The 18,520-nt window shown below is 51.3% G+C and overlaps 2 protein-coding genes across 24 annotated transcripts in view; both read left to right on the top strand.

Moving 5' to 3' along the window:
* The window catches only part of EHMT1 (euchromatic histone lysine methyltransferase 1), a 113,863-nt gene extending 111,685 nt beyond the window's left edge, over positions 1-2,178 (top strand). For all 13 annotated transcript variants that reach the window (XM_084494390.1, XM_084494396.1, XM_084494395.1 and 10 more), the window contains one exon: positions 679-2,178. In XM_084494390.1, coding sequence (XP_084350516.1) covers positions 679-862 — 184 coding nt within the window. In that variant the 3' untranslated portion in view covers positions 863-2,178. The remainder of the gene's footprint in view (positions 1-678) is intronic.
* A 4,424-nt stretch (positions 2,179-6,602) lies between these two features.
* CACNA1B (calcium voltage-gated channel subunit alpha1 B) overlaps positions 6,603-18,520 on the top strand; it is a 302,614-nt gene continuing 290,696 nt past the window's right edge. For 9 of the 11 annotated variants that reach the window (XM_084494376.1, XM_084494371.1, XM_084494375.1 and 6 more), the window contains exon 1: positions 6,905-7,018. The gene's annotated coding sequence lies outside the window, so the exon portion shown is untranslated. Of the gene's footprint in view, positions 6,707-6,904; positions 7,019-8,511; positions 8,644-18,520 lie in introns of those variants that run through there. The other 2 variants (XM_084494377.1, XM_084494378.1) reach the window with 2 other exon arrangements.

Here is an 18,520-nt window from a genome sequence, read left to right as displayed (position 1 = left end):
GCAGCCGTCCCTGGGCTGGTCCTTCACTGCCTCTGTCCTGGCAGGATGGGAAGGATGCTGCCCTGGTGCCAAGCACTGGGACTGTGCCAAGGAATATGTAGTGGCCCAAAGTGCTGGTCTTGTGAAGCTGCTGCTCCATGTGTGTGCCCTGGAGTCCTAGGAGCTGTGCTGAGGTAGCAGTGTTCCCTTTTTGCAGTGTTTCCCCCAGGGACAGACCCCACAGCCTGCCTGTCCCCGTCTTGTTCACCATTCTGGTCTTTGCTGTGGGAGTTTCTCCGTGTTTTTGGCTAGGACACATAGTGCTCAGCTCTGCTCAGGAAACAGGCCCTGGGTGGCTTTATCCAGCAGTGGGACTGAAACAGAAAACAAAACTCCATGGGTTTGGCCCAGGGTAGTCTCTAGGTGTGATGGGGAGGTTCTGCACAGAGCTAGGCACCTGAATTTTTCTCTCTCAAACCCCTTCCTCTGCAGAGGGCCAAAAGCTCTTATGCTTCAGAGTTTGCTTGCCCAGCCATGTCCCCAGGGTCCCTGGGGTCCTGCAGCACAGCGTCCCCTGGCACTGAATTGCCCCAGGTGCTGCCAACCCCAGCTTCTGGTGCAGATGCACAACCCCTTTTGCTCCCGATTGTTCCTTCATTGCACATTGCAGTGACCCCATTTTCTGTCTCTCTCTTGCAGCTTCGACTACGGCGACAGGTTCTGGGACATCAAAGGCAAGTTCTTCAGCTGTCAGTGCGGTTCACCCAAGTGCAAACACTCGAGCTCAGCGCTGGCCCAGCGGCAGGCGAGCACCTCGTCCCAGGACACGCAGGAAAACGGGCTCCCCGACACCAGCTCTGCCACAGCAGCCGGCCCCTTTTGAGGCTCCGCTCCCCAGAGACTGACTTGTTTTAACCCTATAGATTCACATACTGTCTGAATTTCCATTTAAAGAGAGAAAACCCGCTCAAGGAAAACCAAGGGTTCGTGACACTTAGGGCTGTGCCACCGACTGTTACTTGAGGAATAAGTGAAAGCAAATTCCACCTCCGTGGCGTTGTTCTCCCCTCCCCGGTCCTGGAAAGCTGCTGGTTTTTACAGTGCGTGCCGAGGGGTGGCTGTTGCGTTTTTTTTCCATGCAAGCTGTCCCGGCCTCCGTCTCTTAATGTGCAAAGTGTTGTCAGAGCCAAGGGAGAGCTGCCCGTCCTCCGAATATTGTTAATTGAATGGATCGCTCATGCCAAGTCATCTCCAGTTCACTTGTAATAAACTTTGAGTACTTGATGGGACTTTCTTTCTAAAAGCCGGGGGGAGTGGGGAGAGGGAGGGAGGTGCTGGCGGCCGCTTGTCTTGGCACAGCCCCACGGCAGGGTCTGCTGCTTGTTTTCGTTGGTTAGTTTGGGGTTTATTTTTGTTTTTTAAACAAACCACCTCAAATTTCTCCCGCATCTCGCAGGACGTTGCGGTGGGGCCTTTCCCTTGGAGCTAGAGGGCATTTCTAACCAATGCCTCCTTGTTACCAAATTCACTGGCTTTTTTTTTTTTTTTTCCTCTTCTGATGAGACGAAATCCACAGTACTTAACCCCCTTCAGTCCCCGTCTCTCCCGAGCCGACCAGGGACGTCCCTCAGGCCCTGCTCCCGTTCGGCTGTCTCCGTTAGAACCAGCTCCCGGCTGCGCCCTTGGCCGCGTTACAGTTTCAGTGTTCACTTCGTCGGTGGAAGGATCTCCCTCTCCTGCCGCATTAACAGCTGTGGAGAGGAAAGGTTGAAGGGGATTGTACAAGACACTAACTTCTTAAGAAAACCAGTTTTCTTTTTTAAAGATAAAGCGGATGATATATATATTATAGAGAACCTCGACTCGCGTCTGCCGGCTGGGGCGAGCAGCAGACAGGACATGTCGCAGCGAGAAGATCCCGGATGCCACCAGCTCGTCCGTTCCCATCACTTTTCTCAACGCTGGGCACCTTCAATTAATTTTTAAGCCACATGCTATGAGGTTTCAATAAACTGATTTATTTTTTACCATTACTGAAACATTGGGGACTAGCATTAAAAAAGGAAAAAAAAAAAAACACAAAAAAAATACACAAAAAAAAAACACAAAAAAACACAAAACAACAAAAAAGAAACCACAAAACAAAACGGTGCTGATTCTGGTGTGATTTTTGCTCACCACGTGAATATAAACTATCAATTGTATAAAAAGAACAAAGTGATTTTAGTATAAAATGCAGGAAAAAAACACAAAACTTTTTTTAAATTGTTAGTATTGTAGTGTGAATAAATTTGCCATCACCTTTTGTGTGGTGGCTGGGCAGGTCATTATCTTAATTTTTTTTTTTTGCATATATCTTTAAATACTGTAATTAGTGCAGTAACAGTTTTTTTTTTGTTCATCTCTTCTAGAACATTCATAATGCCGTCATGTTTATTATTATTATTTTTTTCTGTTAATGTTTTTGACAGTTTTAAAGGAGCAGCCTTTTGGCTCTGATCATTTTCTTGTTCTGTTTTCAATGAAATCAATAAAAAAAAAAAAAAAAGTGCTTTAAAATGAGTTTGGCCTCTTTTTGCCCGCAGCGCTGCCAGCACGTGGGGGCTTGTCCCGGAGCGTGGGGCTGGGGGTCCTGAGCCCTCGGCTTTGGGCTGCTTTTCCCATGCTTGGGCCTGAAAGGAAAAGAAGAAAATGAGCAAAAAAGAAAAAAGATAGTAAAAAAGTAAGCCTGGCTGCCTGGGTGGGTTTGTTGGCTGGTTTGTTTTTAAATTTCGTGTTATCTTGAAACCCTAAAGTCGTGAAATCCCAAGCTGCTGGGGATCCTGGGCTCTCGCTGGGGGTGTGCAGTGCCGCCCCCACCGCCTGCCCTGCCCAAGGTAGAGGAGCCCCCATGGCACCGTCAGCTCAGGTGGGGGCCAGCATGTGCCCGCCTTCGCTTTGGGGTAAGTTTGGGGGCTTTCCTCTTTATTCACAACCCCTTTGGCCGTTTCCTGGAGCTGGGAGGAATCCCAAGGCTTTGTGCAGCCTCTCGGGGCTGTTTTTGGAGGATTTGGCCTCCCTGCGGTGCCGCCAGGTGCCCCGTGGTCCATTGGAGGCTGCCCCTGAGCCCAGCGGCAGGTGCCTTAGCACAGCCACCGCGCTCTGCCTCCCCAAATTTGTGGCTTCAAGAAGTACTGAGCCCTCCAAGCGATGGGCACTCAATGGCTCATAGAAACATCTGTCAAATATTGTTCCACAGGGGGACAGGGAGGAGCGGGGGGGGGGGGGTCTCAGAAGGAGCCGTTGTCATCCCAAAGCCTCGACGTCCCCTCGTCCTCCCAGCTGGAGCTGGGCAGAGCGGCTGCTGCCAAACCTGCTCCAGGTGTTGAAATGCAAAGCCCCGTGGGTGGAGAGGCCACAGGGCCCCTGTCCCCATCCCTGTCCCCATCTGCTGACTGCTTTGGGAAAGTCGCAGCTTGCAAAGTTGCTGCTTCTGGGGCTGCTTTAGATGGGAGATGGAGCAATGCTGCACCCCAGGCCGAGGTGGGGTGGTGCTGTGCCCATTTCTCACCTTCCAAATGTTGCCCCCTGCCCCAGGACGTGGCTTTGCCAAGCACCGTGTCCAAGCAGCGAGCAGGGATGTTTGGGGCTGTTGGGTTAGGATGCACCATGAGGGTTTCTTGCAGCGTTTCCCTTGCACCCAGGTCCCATGGAAAAGCCCTTCCAGTGGTGTGGACCAGGAGAGGGAGCTCCCACAGCGCTTTTCCCTGCATTGCACCAAGACTTTGGGGATGCCTCCAGTGGCTCCGACCTCCCCCAGCTCCATCCCAACGCTCCTGCTTTGCTGTTATCCCCATTTCTCCGTGTGGATTTGCTTGGTTGTGGAAAAGGTAAAATCCCTAAATCATTGAAGTCTGGAGGCTGGAGGGTGGTTGGTCAATAAAATGCATCGTCCGTGGGCTTTGCTGGACAAGAAATCCCAGGTTTGCAGGTTTGGACTTCCAGGGCTGCTGCAGGAACTGGCCGCAGCTCCCAGGGGAGCCGCGCAGGACCCCGCAGACACCGACGTGCCCAACGTGGAGCCTGTTTAATTGTGGGCCAACACTAATTACAGTAACACATTCTGATATTGTATAATTAAACATAATGAAAATAATTGCCTTTAACTGAAGGTGAGAGGTGGAAAAACCGTGGAGAAATCCAGCCTCTGAGCGTTATGTCCCCAAATCTGTGATCTTCCTGGGGAAGGGCGTGGGGAATGCCGGTGTTCGGGGGCTCTGCCTGCCCTGAAGCCTGGGCAAGGCTCCACATTTGATGCCCGTCAGGGCAGCACTGGCCGGGATTTTAGTAGGAATTTTTCCTGTTTTTGTCACACCGATGGGGACTGAGTCGGCGATGCCTGTGGGCAGGGGGATGTGGAAGGGCAGCTGGATCCTCGCCTGATTTATTGGGAGGGTTCCTGCAGCAATTCCAAATTTTGATTTTGCACCTCTGCCAAAAACAGGCATTTGTTTACAAAACCAAAAAATGGCTCTTTTGGTTTAACCACACTGTTTGGGATTAAAAGGCTGAAATACATCAGCTTTGCGAAACGTGCTCCCAGGCAGAACGGGGCTGTGTGGGGCTGGGCCTGTTGGTGGGTGCTTCATTTGGAGGGATGCAACTATTTTAATGTTAATACCATGCCTTGCAGCCTGCAGCTAAGCTTTGGAGTTAATCAATGGCTCCTTACGAACCACTGGTACAAAGCCTTCGCTGTGCACGCCCTGGGCTGCCTGAGGAAGTGTCTGCAGCTCTGGTTTTGCTTCTGTTTAAGAGCAAGATCTCTTTTCAGGCAGTGAGAGTATCTGATCCAGGCTTTGCTCTCAAGCTGCTGTGTGCAGCGTTGCTTGTGGCGTTTGCTGGCACCAGAGGATTTCTTTTCCTTTTCCTTTTCCACCACCAATGCTCCCCTTGGTTCCACTTAACATGCAAAGAGAACTCCAATGATTCATTTGCTGTTTCCTGGGGATTGTGGCACCTGGTGTGCGGTGCTTTGGGGCATCCCCAGGGTCGTGCAGCTGCCCTGGGGCCTGGTGCTGGATGTGGGCCCTGAGCTGAGGTGGGAAGGGGGATGTGGGACCTGCTGATGGTGACGTGGAGAGGTTGTGTGTCCCACAGCATCCCGCAGCATCCTGCATTGTCCATGCAGCCAAGAGGAGGGGAATGGGGCAGGAAGCTCCATCTCACTGAGCTGCTGGGTTTGCCACTCTCCATCCCTGTGTGGGGCATCTCTGGGGGCCCCCATGCAGGATCAGGACCCTCCGGCCACCCAGCTGGGACCTCGGCACAGTGCTGGCTCTGGGGATGGGCTGCAAACCCAAGCAGCCAGCTTCATGGAGAGCTCAGGGAGCTCAGAGTGCTGCAAACCCTTTAGCCACCTAATTATTACACCTGGGTCAACTTAACAAGCCCACGGGGCTGATGGAGGGGAGCCACCCAGGCTGCGAGCTGCTGCTTTTGGTCCAGCCCCAGCGAGACACCTGCCATGTGCAGCTGGGCTGGCCTGATGGACCCAGGGGCTGTAACATCACTGCAGGGTCCTGGGGCTGGGCTTTCTCCTTGTGGCAGGCTCCCTGTGCCAGCAGCGCTGACCGCCCACCCCCAGGCAACCTGAGCGAGGGCGATGGTTGCCCTGGAGCAGGTGGGAGTTATCGACATCAGTGTGAGTTGTCATCCCACGCCTCACTCCTGAGCCTCTGCCAGGGCTGGAAGGGATATTAGTTTATCTACTGATAGCACAGAATATTCCCTTGGCTGCCGAGCGAGCTCCCTTATCGCCCCACTCATTTCCTATCCAGCGCGAGGGCTGCGATGAGGAGCTGTGGTCCCTGGCCTGGCCCCAGAGGCTGGGGGAGGCCTCGGGAGCCTTGTGTGAGGCTCGGGCTGAAGGACTGCAAACGTGCGGGGCAGTGGGGGCAGTGGGACAGCCCTCCCTCCCCCAGGTGACCGCACTGAGGGACCGGCTGCCCAGAAGGACACTTTGCTGGATGTTGCCTCGTGCCCACCCGTGTCCTGCAAGAGCCGTGCGCCGTCTGTTCCTACCCCTCAAGGGCAGCCCAACAGCCCCTAGAGGCAGGGAAATGTCCCCCACGCTCAGAGAGTTGGCATTTCTAATGCAAAACTGCCCCCCAGCCCCTCTTGTATGGGTGGGGAGGTGGAAGGGAGGAAACCCAGGCAGCAAGTGGGTCCCAGCTGTGTTGCACCCTCACCAGTATGAGCTCAGCACCAGCAAAGCTGCCCAACCATGGGGGGCTGTTATGAAACTCTTACCACCCTGGGGCCTGCAGGTCCCTGAGGGGAAGGCCCTGGCCTTGGCCCTTGCCCCCTCCCAGGGATTCCTGGGTCTGGGGTATTCATGCCCTAAGGCTGCTACCCCCGTTATTGAGCCCCATGTTTGGCTGGGACAAAATTCATCCTTAGAGCAAACCTCCCCAGCTGACCTGCTAGGAGCAGGGCATCAACGAAGGAAGCCAAGGTTTGTTTAAATACTTGGAGCTCTGCTATCTAACAAGAATGACAAGAGATTACATTACGACAAGGGCCGGCTATTTTAAGAGGGAGCCATTTGCCAACTTTCCTGCAGAAGTCTTTAATGCTGCTGCAGGAATAGAAAGCGTTGGACACATATGGATCCTACACGCCCAGTTAACCACCAACGATGGGTTTGCAAGAGAAATGAAATGCCTCTGAGCCCAGGCAGAGGAGGGTGCATTTGGGCTGATTTTAAGGAGGAGGGTGGTGAGAGGGACTGGAACTGGGGCAAGGAGCTGTGGGGACTCCAAGAAGGGGGAGAAGCCCCACCTCCATTTAGCTTTTGGGATGTTTCTCCCATAGCATTACCAGCTGGCCCTCTTTAGATGCAAATTAAATCTCATCCCACCCTGCTGCCACCCTCCTGGGGATGCTTTTAAATAGAGGTGCTGGGGAACTGCTTCTTGTTGTGTGGTGGTGGCTGGTCCAGGCTGGGTTCTGCTCTGGGAGTGTGGGGTCTGTGGGAAGCCCTACGGCTGAACTAGAGGTAAGATGAGGATGTGTAGTGCTGATAAGGTGAAAAATATGCAGATTTGAGGCTAGGAGTCATTTTTGCTTATGGGTTGCCTGCTGCATCATGTGCATCCCTTGGGAGCACCGGTAGGTGGGTGGCTGGAGCCCACCAGGCTGGGGATGGAAAGCACCCGATTATGGGCTGCCTCCCTGTCCTGCGGAGGAGCCTCCTTCTGTATCCTCTGAGCAAGGCTGATTTAAAGGGTGATGTATCTGTCTGTTGTCTGTAATGATTTTTATTTTTTTTAAAACAATAAATAAATAAGAAATCAGCAATCTTTGCCTGAAAAAGGCAAAGCAATAAGCGAGAAATCACTGAGGTTTTTTTCTTCCTTTTATTTTTATAAGATATAGCAGAAATGAAATAATTGTGATGGCTAAACAATAAACGCCTTCTGTGTGGCTGACTTTTATTAGATAAGTCCTACGTCAGTGGGACTTCATATTTTAGGGTGGACAGAAGATATTCCACCTGAGCAACAGCAATTAGTGCACTTGGCTTTGTTGCTGTGCTTTGTAAATATAATTTGGAGCAGCAGCTAAGCAGATAAGCTTTACCCAGACATAATAAGATGAACATCCTTCTCTTCTGCCTCTGCCGGGATGAGAATTTCTCTCTAGTTGTGCATCTGCTGGGGGAAAATAGCTGGAATAAATTGCTGAGAAACTTGTGAGCAGCAAGCATGGACTGCAACATTAGCAAAATTGCTGTGTAAATGAGTTTAAAAAAAATACTTGGGAGGGTGTTCTCATTTATACATCGAGCATCCCTTTGAGACAGACTTGGACAGGGAGAGGCCTGGGGAGCTGTGTGGCTGCAGGGGCAGAGGGTGATGTCCTTGCCTCAGCGCCCCCAATAAAAGGGGGCTGGGGGTCCTTTGCCATCACAAGGCCCTGCTGCTGGGTTTGGGTTCATAAAAGCCAAGGCTTTGGGGCCAAACTCCTGGAGAGGTTGGGATTGAAAGAGGAAGTTTGGTGACATTGGGGTCTAAGAGGACCAAGTGTGATTTTTTTTGTTTTGTTTTTAAAACTAGCCTTGAAAGCATACCCCAATTGTTTGGGTTGGAATACATATGTATATATTTTTCTTCACCTCTCAAAGTATTATTGCAAACTTCATCAGCTTCTCACAGAGAAGGGAACACCAAATTCTCTGAACTTCCCATCCTTGTCTCTCAATGTAGCATGCCCACAGGTAGTTGTGGTGCTGATCCCCTGGGCAGGGTGTGCTCTGGGTCCCATGGGGGGGCTGCTGCATCCCCACCTCTGTGGTTCCCCGTGGGCTGCTGCCCTGGGCACCTTGGGGGGCTCCAGAGGGCTGCCCTGGCGGGACCCCCAGTATCAGCACCTGCCCTTACAGGTGAGCAGCCTTCCCACCTGCTATGACCTCTGCTTCAGGGCTGCTCTAGGTGCTTCTTCTATGCAGAACTCCGGTTTATATGGACCGATGCACCTTTTCCTCTGCAGAAGCACAGCCCTTGTGCCTGGATGATGACAGCCCCTGCCTCGCCAGCAGGTGCTTGCCAGACCCACTGCTCCTGCAGGGCCATGCTCGCTGCCCCTCGTCTGCCCTGGCTCTGCGTAGAAAGCTTCCCTTTGGTAAGAAGGCATGTTGTTCCAGATGCGGGCTCAAGGTTTGAATAAAGCTCTACAATTAAATTACAATAGCTATTAAAAAGAAAGAGCAGGACTCTAATTCTCCCTGTGCTCTGAGCATCCGGTTTCTTTAAACAAAAAATTGAAACCCCTGGGGAGGGCAGTCAGGAACTGGTTACCTAAGGCACGCGAAGCCACTGAGCTGACTTCTCTGTGCACGTCCTTGGAAGTCACGGCAGGCAGCAGGGCTTTGTGCTGAGGAGAGCAAATGCATCCTGCAAAGTGCTGCAGTGGGACTCCTGGCTGGTGCTTGAGGTGCTGGGAGAAGCCCTGGTGTTCAAGGGAGGCAAGGGGAGAGTGCTCTGTGCCCTTGCACCCAACAGGTGCCACGCGAAGCAGAGTGAGGCAGGGATGTAGCTGAAATGGTGGGAGCAAAGCTGATGCCCAGGTTGGAGGGGACAGATGGACAGCATGTGGATAGAGCTGACTCCCTGCTCACCCACACCTGATGTGAAGCTTGTAGCCAAATCTTTGGGCAGCCACAGAGAACGTGTTTGGTTCTTGTAGAAACATCACAGGCCCCCTGTACTCAGTGAAACACCTCAGAGCACGTGGAAGCTGCTCTGCAGCGCTGGCTTGGAGCAGTCTCTGCTGGGACAGTGCTTTGTGCTGGCTTGGATGGGCTGCCCAGAGAGGTTGTGGTGTCACCTCCTTGGGGACCTTCAGGGACCACCTGGATGTGGTGCTGGGCAGCTTGCTTGGGGTGGCACAGCAGGAGAAGGAGTTGGGCCAGTAGGACCTGAAGAGCCCCCAGCCTCAGCTGTGCTGTGAAAAGAGAGGAGGATGAAGAATGGGATGGGAATTTGGGGCCAGTGCTGCCAGGTAATGCTGTATTGAACAGTGATGTACAACAGACCCCACAGCGCTATTCTCAAATTACGTGTAGGAAAACCACCAGGCCAGGACCTGGGGTTGGTTAAGCTCTGATTTCCCCAACCTTCCTGCGTGGCAAAGAAGCAGCAGCTGCCAGATGGAGGCTCCAGGGAAGCTCCTGGTGCTGAGCCCCGTGTGCCCCGGTGTCATTGCTGCCCCATGGACCAGCCTGAAGGGGATGCAGTGCCCAGTCCTACCAGTGCTGGGCAGGGGATGGGGACAGCAAAGGGGTCGCCAGGAGCTGCTGCCTCCCTGCACCGCGGGGGAGGCAATGAGCCAGACCCGAAACGTTACGTTTCTCTGGAACAACAGTTTTGCTGCATATTGGATTCTGTTAAAGGAATTCAATTTAGAAAACATTATGCCGGGGAGAGGAGGAGAAGGGCAAAACATTATGGCTAAATAATTTCAATTAACCATTCCAGACCTTTCTTGCTAATTCAGTTGAAATAAGTGCTGCCTGCTCTACGGGGCTGCAGAAGGGAGATGGGGTAGCTCCAGCGACGTCCCTCGGCTGGTGGAAGTCAGCGTGGCTGGACTCAAGGCTGTGTTGTTCTGGCCTTACTGAGCCTTCCTTCTTGAGGAAAAACAGAAAAATCTGGACTGTGAAGTAGTGCTTGGGTGCACTTCATGCAGTCAGTCCTTGCTGCCACTTAACTTGGCGCATATTAAAATTTTCGAGCTAATTCTTAGATCAGTGTAAACATCCAAGTACTGTCTGAAACCAGACAAATTATTTTGCTCAGTTCTGCTTTGGAAGAACAACCCAAAGCCAAATATGAAGCTTTACCAGAAGGTTTTGGCAATCAACCATGATTTTTGAAAGCTAGTAGGTACTCACAGCAAAAGTTAAGCTAGCTGCTCAGATTGATTATTCTTCATTGACCTTTTAGGCAGCTGCCCTTGGTATTAAGAGAGACACAGCTGGCAGGCAGGTCTCCTGACCCAGCGGTGTTTCAGTCCAGTGCTCAGGTTTGGGTGACAAATACTTGCGTATGCTGAGAATTCCTGGGATTTCAGCTTAAAAACCAAAGGAAGCTGAATACACATGACAGCATAGAAAGTGCTGTCAGGCCTTGATCTCCTTCTCTGGGCTTGTCCCAGGCTTCAGTGCCACCATTTCTCTGCCAGCTCAAATTTCTGTAGGGAACTTCTTGCCAGCCAGCTCTCATTCTTTCAGTCCCTCTCTGCGATATCCTGAAGAAACGAGACTGACCGGTCGAAAATAGCTCTTCTCAGAATGTTTATGTCTCCCCTACTCACTTGTGTAATAAGTCTTCCTCCTGGTTGTTTTCCTTTCTTGTGCTTAATTCTTTCTTGTCCTTAATTCTGACCATGAATTCTCTGGCTCAAAGGCCACGTGGCTTTGTAAATTCATGAACTTAGAGCACGAGTGAGCCTCAGCCCTGGTTACTGATGCGAATAACCATGGGGGATGCGGTGCAAGCTCTCAGATCTTTCAGTGTCCTCCTTCTACAGCCCTGTGGAAAATGCTAATTTTCTGCTTGTTCTCTTCAATCTATCAGATTTCTTCTCTTCCATTTTTCCATCTTCCCATTCTTCAACCTCGGATTTGCTTCGCTCCTCTCACTTATGTGGCTTCCTTCCATAGCTGCTTGTGAAGAAAGTTCTGGATTTACCCTTACTGGGAGTCTGGGGTTTTCTGACCCTGTGCTGCTTGGGATCTGCTGGAGCTCAGTATTTAAGGACAAAATGCCACTACCTCTTTTGCAAAGAGGTTAACAAATGGCATTGGCTCTAGGGATTTTGCTCTTCTGACCCCTTAATCTCCCATCACCTGCCCCACCATCCACCCAAACCCAGATGGGTTTCCTTACAGGCTGTGCAGTTTTCTCTCCTCTGGTTTGAATGATCCAGGGCTCTTGATGCTGGTTCATGCGTCTTTGCTCTGCCAGGGAGATGCAGCCTGGAAGCTGTCAAGGAGGCTCTTTCAAGAGCACTTTAAAGCAGAAATGAAGCTGGTGCCTAAAGAGTAGATAGGACTAATGAAGCTGTTTTATCTTTGCTGGCTGCATCTATATGGGGTGGGGGTAAGGGGAATCCTACTGTGTGTAGCAAACACATGTAGGGCAAAGCAGTTAATAGGATGAAAATGAAATCAATACCCAGGACTTAATTAAGAAGCTGTTTTTATTCATGTCCCAGGAGAAAGAACCCCCAGATCAGAGATGCCGAACAATTACCAGGTCACTGTCATACACAGGCTGTGTTCTGCAGGCCACTGACAGCCCAGCAGCCTTACTGAATGTAATTTTCCACGGTCTTCAGTAGATAAAGAAAGGAGAAAGCAGCGAGGGAGGAAACAAGGATGCAGTCTGGTGGGGCACACAGCTCTGGGAGCTGCTGTTCTGAGTTACAGAGAGATTTGGGTTTAGTCTGTGCCCCCCAAGTCCTATCCATGATGTCTGCAGGATTCCTGCAGGGAGAACATCGCCCTGGGTGAGGGGACCATTCACAGGGCTTCAAGGTGGGATAAGGAGGGAACAGCAAGAGTGCATAATGCTTTTCTTGGAAGCTATGAGCTCTCTTGCAAAGGAAAATGAGCCTGATGTTTGTTTCTCAGTGAAGTGAAAAATGAAGCTGTGCCTGAGAACTAATCCTCTATTAAACTGTCTGAAATAGGAACTGTAAAGACCTCAGTGAAGAGAAATATTCTAAACAGTGAGTTGAGCTGCTTGTTTTTTGCGTGTTATTGGATGTTGTAGAATCAAGAAAACAACAATTTTTTGATCAAAAGAAATATATATTTTTTTGAGGGGGTTCTACTTGCTTATAAACAAGTGAGGCAGTTGGAATGGTTGGGAACAGGGATAGATGAAAAGTGTGCCCAGCAGTGGGAGCATGGTGCTGGACCTGGTGTTTGCAGGCTGACTTGGCAGGGGCAGGCTGGCAGTGAAACCAAGAGGAGCCAAGCTGGGCACTTTTCTGCTGGTCTTTTCTACCCTTCTGGCAGGGGACAGGGAGGTGAGTGGGCAAAATGATTGTGCTTCTTCCAGATATTCTCCCTTTCTCAAGTGTGAATCAGTCAGAGCAAGGCTTGCGAACTTGCACGTGGATTGTTTTGCGTGCAACTCGTCCCCCACTTGTGCCCTCTGCTGCTGTTGGTATCTGAGCAGAAGGTCAGGTCCTCATTAACACTTTCAGGACCACACTTTCTACAAGGCTCCTCTGAGTGTTTTGGGGTAGAACTACCAACCTGTGTGGCTACGGCTTCCTGCCCAAGTCCTCTTCCTCCCCAGGTGCTGGGGAGCCTGTCCCTGTGGTGTCTGGGGGTGGTTGGATGGGGCTCACTGGGGCTACTGCCACCTCCAGCCCTGCTGCCCATGGTGGCTGGGGAGGTGTTTAGAGAGGGTCATGATCCTGGCAGCACCGTGAGCACATGGATGTGCCATTGCCCTCTGCTTCTGCTCAGCTCAGGCTGCTAACCCAAGTGGTGATCCTACCAAGGATGCTTTGAAGCCACTGCCAGACCTCATCTCGCTGCACAGGAGGTGCCACCAACCTCACTGGGCTCAAATACCCAGTGAATAAAGTCCTGCTCCCACAGCAGCTCCCTTTTGACCCCTTCCCAGTCAAAAAGAGCGAGCTGGCTGCTGTGCACTGAGCCCTTCTGGCCACCAGACAGCTCCTGGTCCTGGTGGTCTCAGATCAGCTCTTGGGGGGCTTTGGAAAATGGCCTCGTGGGGAGGCAAGGTGACAGCAGTGCTGGTGGCTGAGCTGACTGCCCTGCACGTTTCTGTTCCACCCCAGTGATGAGCCTTCTAGTTTTTGCTTCCTGGGAGATGTCAAGTGGGCACTGAGTCCCCATTCCCTGGCAGAGCAATGTACCCTCCCCTGAATGCTAGCGCGCCGTAATTACTGTGTTTAACTTGTAGAGATGCCAGTACCAAGGAAGCTGGCTGTACATTTGTATTTCACAGCGGAAAATTTTGAACAGTGGACACCCTCATATGACAGGAACGTGGGGCCTCACCTCCTCCCCATGGAGGGAGCAGAGCCCGCAGCGGTGCTGTGCTCATGGAGGAGTGCTGAGCAGCCCCTGCTGCATCTGGTCTAAAGGTCCTGGGTCAGGTAACTGCTGAGAAACTCTTGGGATGTTAAAGGAAACATCAAGCAGCTGGACATGAAAGGCTTATGCTGGATGCCCTGCCTCTGCTCAGCCTGCCTTCCTCAGCTGGGCATTGAGCCCCACTTGCTCCTCAGTTTTCTTTCTCCAGGAAAAGTCCAAGTTCCACAGCACATTGAGATGGGGTATCTTCCAATGAGAGTAGGACAGTGGGGTTTGCATTTTTTTTTCCAAATCATGAAAGATTTTCTGTAATTTTAAATCCCTGGACATTTTCTCTGCTTCCAGAAAACCAAGTGATGGCCCAGGAGTGTTTTCCTGCAAGGAGCAAAAAAGCCATGAGCTCAGACCTAACTTTTTGAAATACATCTGACCTCCTTTTGAATTCCCATGGGTTTTCTTAATGACATCATTTTTTTTTTTTTTCCCCAGTCTTGCAAAGAATTTAACTTTAGTCAGGGAAAAAAAATGCAGAGCTCTGTGTTAGTCCAAGCAGTGGCCTCCCAGGGAAGGAAGCAAACCAAAGCATTTGAGGGGTCATTGTCATCCTTGGTCTTGTGTGGGGCATCACCTTCCTGTCTGCCCCTAGTCTGGAAACAGCAAATATGGGCCCTGGGTGGGTTGGATGATGCCCATCACCGTGTCCTTGGTGTCACTGTCACCTCTGGGAGCTACAGCAGTGTCAGCAGGGTGGCCCCACAGCTCTCCCAGAGATGCAGAGTGCTGCAGTAAGCAGGGGCTGATGTCTCAGCAACAGGCACACAGCTCCTGAAGGTGTTCATGAGAATTCAAGGACCCCTTCTGACCACTGGCCTCCATTTGCTGCCGAAATTCAGGCAAGAAAATGGGCCTCCTTGTCCTAACTCTGATTTACTTTTTTCTTAACTTTATTTTTATTATTTTTTATCTGTTATTCTTGCCAGTTCTTGTGATGAGAAATTGTTAGCAGCAGTTTTTCCTCTAATTACTTTTATTTTATTTTTTTTTTTTTTTGGCAATGCTGGGCCTTTTCTGCAGCACTACCCACTGAAAAGCTTGATCAGCTTTGCTACAATTAGGCACTTTCCTTCATTTATGGGTCAGTCTGTGCAGTTCAGGCACACACAGCTGTATACAGCAGGGTTTGGAAATACCAACTCTTCAGACATCTGACTTTCCTTGTGATAAATGTTTGGTTGTGGCATGTGCTCTGTTTGCTGATTGAAATTATTTTCTCTGTAATAGAAGCTCTCAGTGTCTCTTCTAATGTGAGGAGGAATAATTAAGTCCTCTTGGTAATGCAAATAAATAATGTCATTGGAGAGTCTTGAGTGCATCATAAATCATCAATGCTGTGTTCCTGAGATGCCACATCCTTGTGTCCTGGTGCTGAATGATTGCAGCAGGGTTTTATCATGAGTCGTGTACTGATCACCTGCTGGCCCCTAATGCCACCTCTAATGTCACTGCCTGAGGAGGTCGGTGGTGCTGTGGTGTCCCTGAGGCAGTGGCAGTTTAAGTGATGGAGCATCTCAAAGGGTGTGACCACATTTCATTTCCAAACAGCCCTGCAATGGAGAGATGCTGCCATTGCTCCATCTGCACTGAGGTGCAGGCACTGTAGGCCTAGTCCAGGAAAATCCAGTCCTATGTTATAATTAAGTTTATATACAAATCTATAAGCACGGGGATATTTCTAAAATATATAGCATTTTTTTATTATTATTATTTGAGCCTTTGAAATCCATACTGATCATCCGGGCATGAGATCTTTTTCCATTGTGCTTATTCCTCAAGTCATAGCCTACACGCTCTGCCCTTAGGGCAGGCCTTCTCTGGGGGTTGGAGGGGGTGCTGCTGGGCCTCTGGGATGCAGCAACCCGGTGCTGAGAGCATCAGGAGCACCCTGTGGAGTGAGGTAAGTGGGAGGGGAAGTGCCTCATCTGCAAAGCTTCTTGCTTAGAAGTGAGTGTGTGGTTCCTTCCTGTAGCATTGTGCAGGCTTGGGTAAGTCCAGGCATGCACAGAGGTGAGTGTTTAGAGCCATAGGGAGAATTTCTGGTGGAAACTCGGAGCCTTAAAGGCTTGAGGTGCCTCCAAGCCTGGGGAGCAGCTGAGCAGGGGGAGATGCTCACCTCTGCAGACACCTGGGGCCATGCAGATGTCCCTGAGTAAGTGCCTTCACCAGTGGCTTCACCCTCATGCACTGCCAGGAGCTGTTCCAAACAGAGCTAGACACTTTCCTTACACCTCAAAATGTCTCTTTTTGCTTGTAGCTGTCTCCAATGACCTACAGCAGTTCTGTGGCTGGAAGCCAGCGCATGGATGAAAACCTCGGCTCGTCCCTGTGGTTGACCGTGAGGCAAAACCTCTGCTCCCCCCTGCTGAGGGGAAACCTCTCCGTGCAAAGCACCAGTGACTTGTTGCTGCTCAGAAAAGCTGCAGGTTTTTCTGAATGAATGCTAGCAGCTTCCTTCTGCTGAGACAGCCTAGCTTGTTTAGTCTGGCCCTTCTACGGAGTCTGGCACGTGAGCGTAGAAAGCAGCTGCAGGAGCTGCTCAGTGCTGCAGGAGCACACGGGCACCCGTCTGGCATGCGGGCTGGCTTCTGCATTGCCCAGCCCTGGGAAGGATTTCTTGGGTTGTGGTGGGGAAGCTGGACCCATCTGTGGGGATGAGAGCCCTGGTTTCCCTGAGGTCAGTGTTGCAGGAAGGAGAGTGCCCAGGGGGCAGTGGGTGCTCTGCTCCTGCCTGCTCCTAGCGCTTGTGGGAATCAGCAAGGAGTGGCCAAATGTCTGGGCGTACTCCTAAAGAGACGTCTGTTCGGTCTGAGGATGCAGAACTCAGCACCAGCCCTGAGGCCCTGTCTTGTGCTCCTGATGAAGCCATAACCAGAGCTCCCCAGAGATGTTCCCAATGCCCAGGAGAGCTGAGGTCCCTGCACTGGGCGGGTGGTTGCAAATACCCCCCAGCAATTTCCCTTGCAAATCATGCATGCCTTGAAGCATTGCATAAGCCAGAAACTGATTCTGTTCTGAAGGCTGCCATGCTGTGTGCTGGGGTTGTGCTGGCTGCTGAGCACAGGGAGAGGGAGGAGGCAAACCCAACACTTCCCCATGAGGGATGTCCTCGCCCCTGGCTATGGGATGGTGGCCCCAGTGGCCCTGTTGTGGGCACAGAGCAGGGCGAGAGGAGTTTCAGTTCTGTCCATGCTGGAGCAGAGGGCGCTGGAGCCCGAGGAAAATCCTGGGGCTGCAGCCAGCAGCCCCAAGGACGGATCTTGGGCTCTGTGGCTGGGGCAGCTTCCGCAGGATGTCTGCTTGTTGTGCTCATCGTGACAGGCAGTTTTCCCCTCAGCGAGGCTGGTGGCTGTGGTATCAGGCTGGGCAGCATTTTTCCTCCAAGACAGATCCCCACCTGCTTCCCTGCAACTCTGGGTTTCCAGCCTCTTCCCTGGCATCCTGCATCAGCTCAGAGCAGCTGGTACTTCCTTGCCAAAGGGGGGAATAGCACCTTAAATAAAACCCAACTGGCTGCCTCTGTTTGTTGTACTCAGGGCCGTCACTGGGTAGTCCTCTCAGTCCATATGTGCCTGTTTTGTTACCTGAAGAAAATCTTTAGAAAATCTCGTTCCTTCTTGAATGCAGTGATCTTGGCCTGCTGACTATTTTTCTCCTGTGACCTTTTGGGTTGGTTTTTAGGCTTTAACACGCTTCTGTTTGGCTGCAGGATGTCCCTGTTGCTCTAGCTGCAGGGGGGCTTCATCACGACAGTCCTGCCCCCACAATGTGCAGAAATGTGACCTCTTGTCACATTTGTCACAATTGTGCCTTGGCCCTCTGCTGCTCCTGGCAAGGACACAGCCCTGCTGGGGATGGGGACAGGTCCTGCTGGTCCCCTGCTGCTGCCATGGGCACCAAGCCCTGGGGCTCAGCCTGGGTGGCTGCTTTATAGGCTCACGGTGAGCGCAGCCCCATTAGCTCAGCGATTCTCTGGCCAAAGGCACAGCAGCCCTTCCATCCCAAAGGAACAGTACCAGTGGGATTTGCTCTGTTCCCTGCCTGTAGCTTGGATGGGTCCCCTGGGAAAGGAGCCAATGTCCCAAGTGATTCTGTGGCCTCGTAACCCAAATGTGTCCTACCAGGGAAGAGAGGGAGCAGCCCACTGCTTCATGTAATGCTTGTGCAGTGGGGATAAGTGATGTGTTTAAAGGATTAACTATTCCTTTCCCTTCCCTGGTCTTCTCTTTACCTTGACAGCCAACAGAGTGAGATAGAGATTGCTCTATCTTGTGTGTGACCACAAGAGATTAATTAAACAGTAAGCCCTAATTACCGAGGCTAAGGCTGGCCGATTTACCGTGCCTTGTAAAATAGCTGAATACTTAATTTACACTTGAATGTGGACATAACTTTGGCCATTAGCTGAATAAACAACGAGCACCCAAGCTAGACGGATGGGTCGCCAAAGAGGTGCCCGTTATAAATAGAGCCATCTCCTGGCACGGCGCTGCCTGCCAGCTGCCAGCAGGGTTTTTGTGGTGAGGGGGAGCTGCCCTGCAAAGCACCACCCTGCCTTGAGCCTGGGGGATTCCCTGCCTGTCAACCTTCTCCGGCTTTCAAAGCTGCTTATCAAAGTCGTTGCCATTTGCATTTCACTGCAGGTTGGGGGAAAAAAAAAGGAAGATACTGAAAGACATGAAACAAAAAATCCCAACTCCCAGTGCAAGGCAGTGGAAGTAGGGCATCTAGCTCCTCTTCATTTTTTTTTTTTTTCTCCTGCCTTTCAATATCTGCCTTAATAACAATAATAGATTCTGAGAAGTGCAAGTTAATCTGTAGCTCCAGAGCTTTTTATTGTGTTTCTCCCTTTTTGTGTGCATT

Source organism: Aythya ferina (assembly GCF_964211825.1).
Source record: "Aythya ferina genome assembly, chromosome: 20".
NCBI lineage: Eukaryota > Metazoa > Chordata > Aves > Anseriformes > Anatidae > Aythya > Aythya ferina.
The sequence above is the reverse complement of the archived record's forward strand: the minus strand, read 5'-3'. Positions and strand labels throughout refer to the sequence as shown.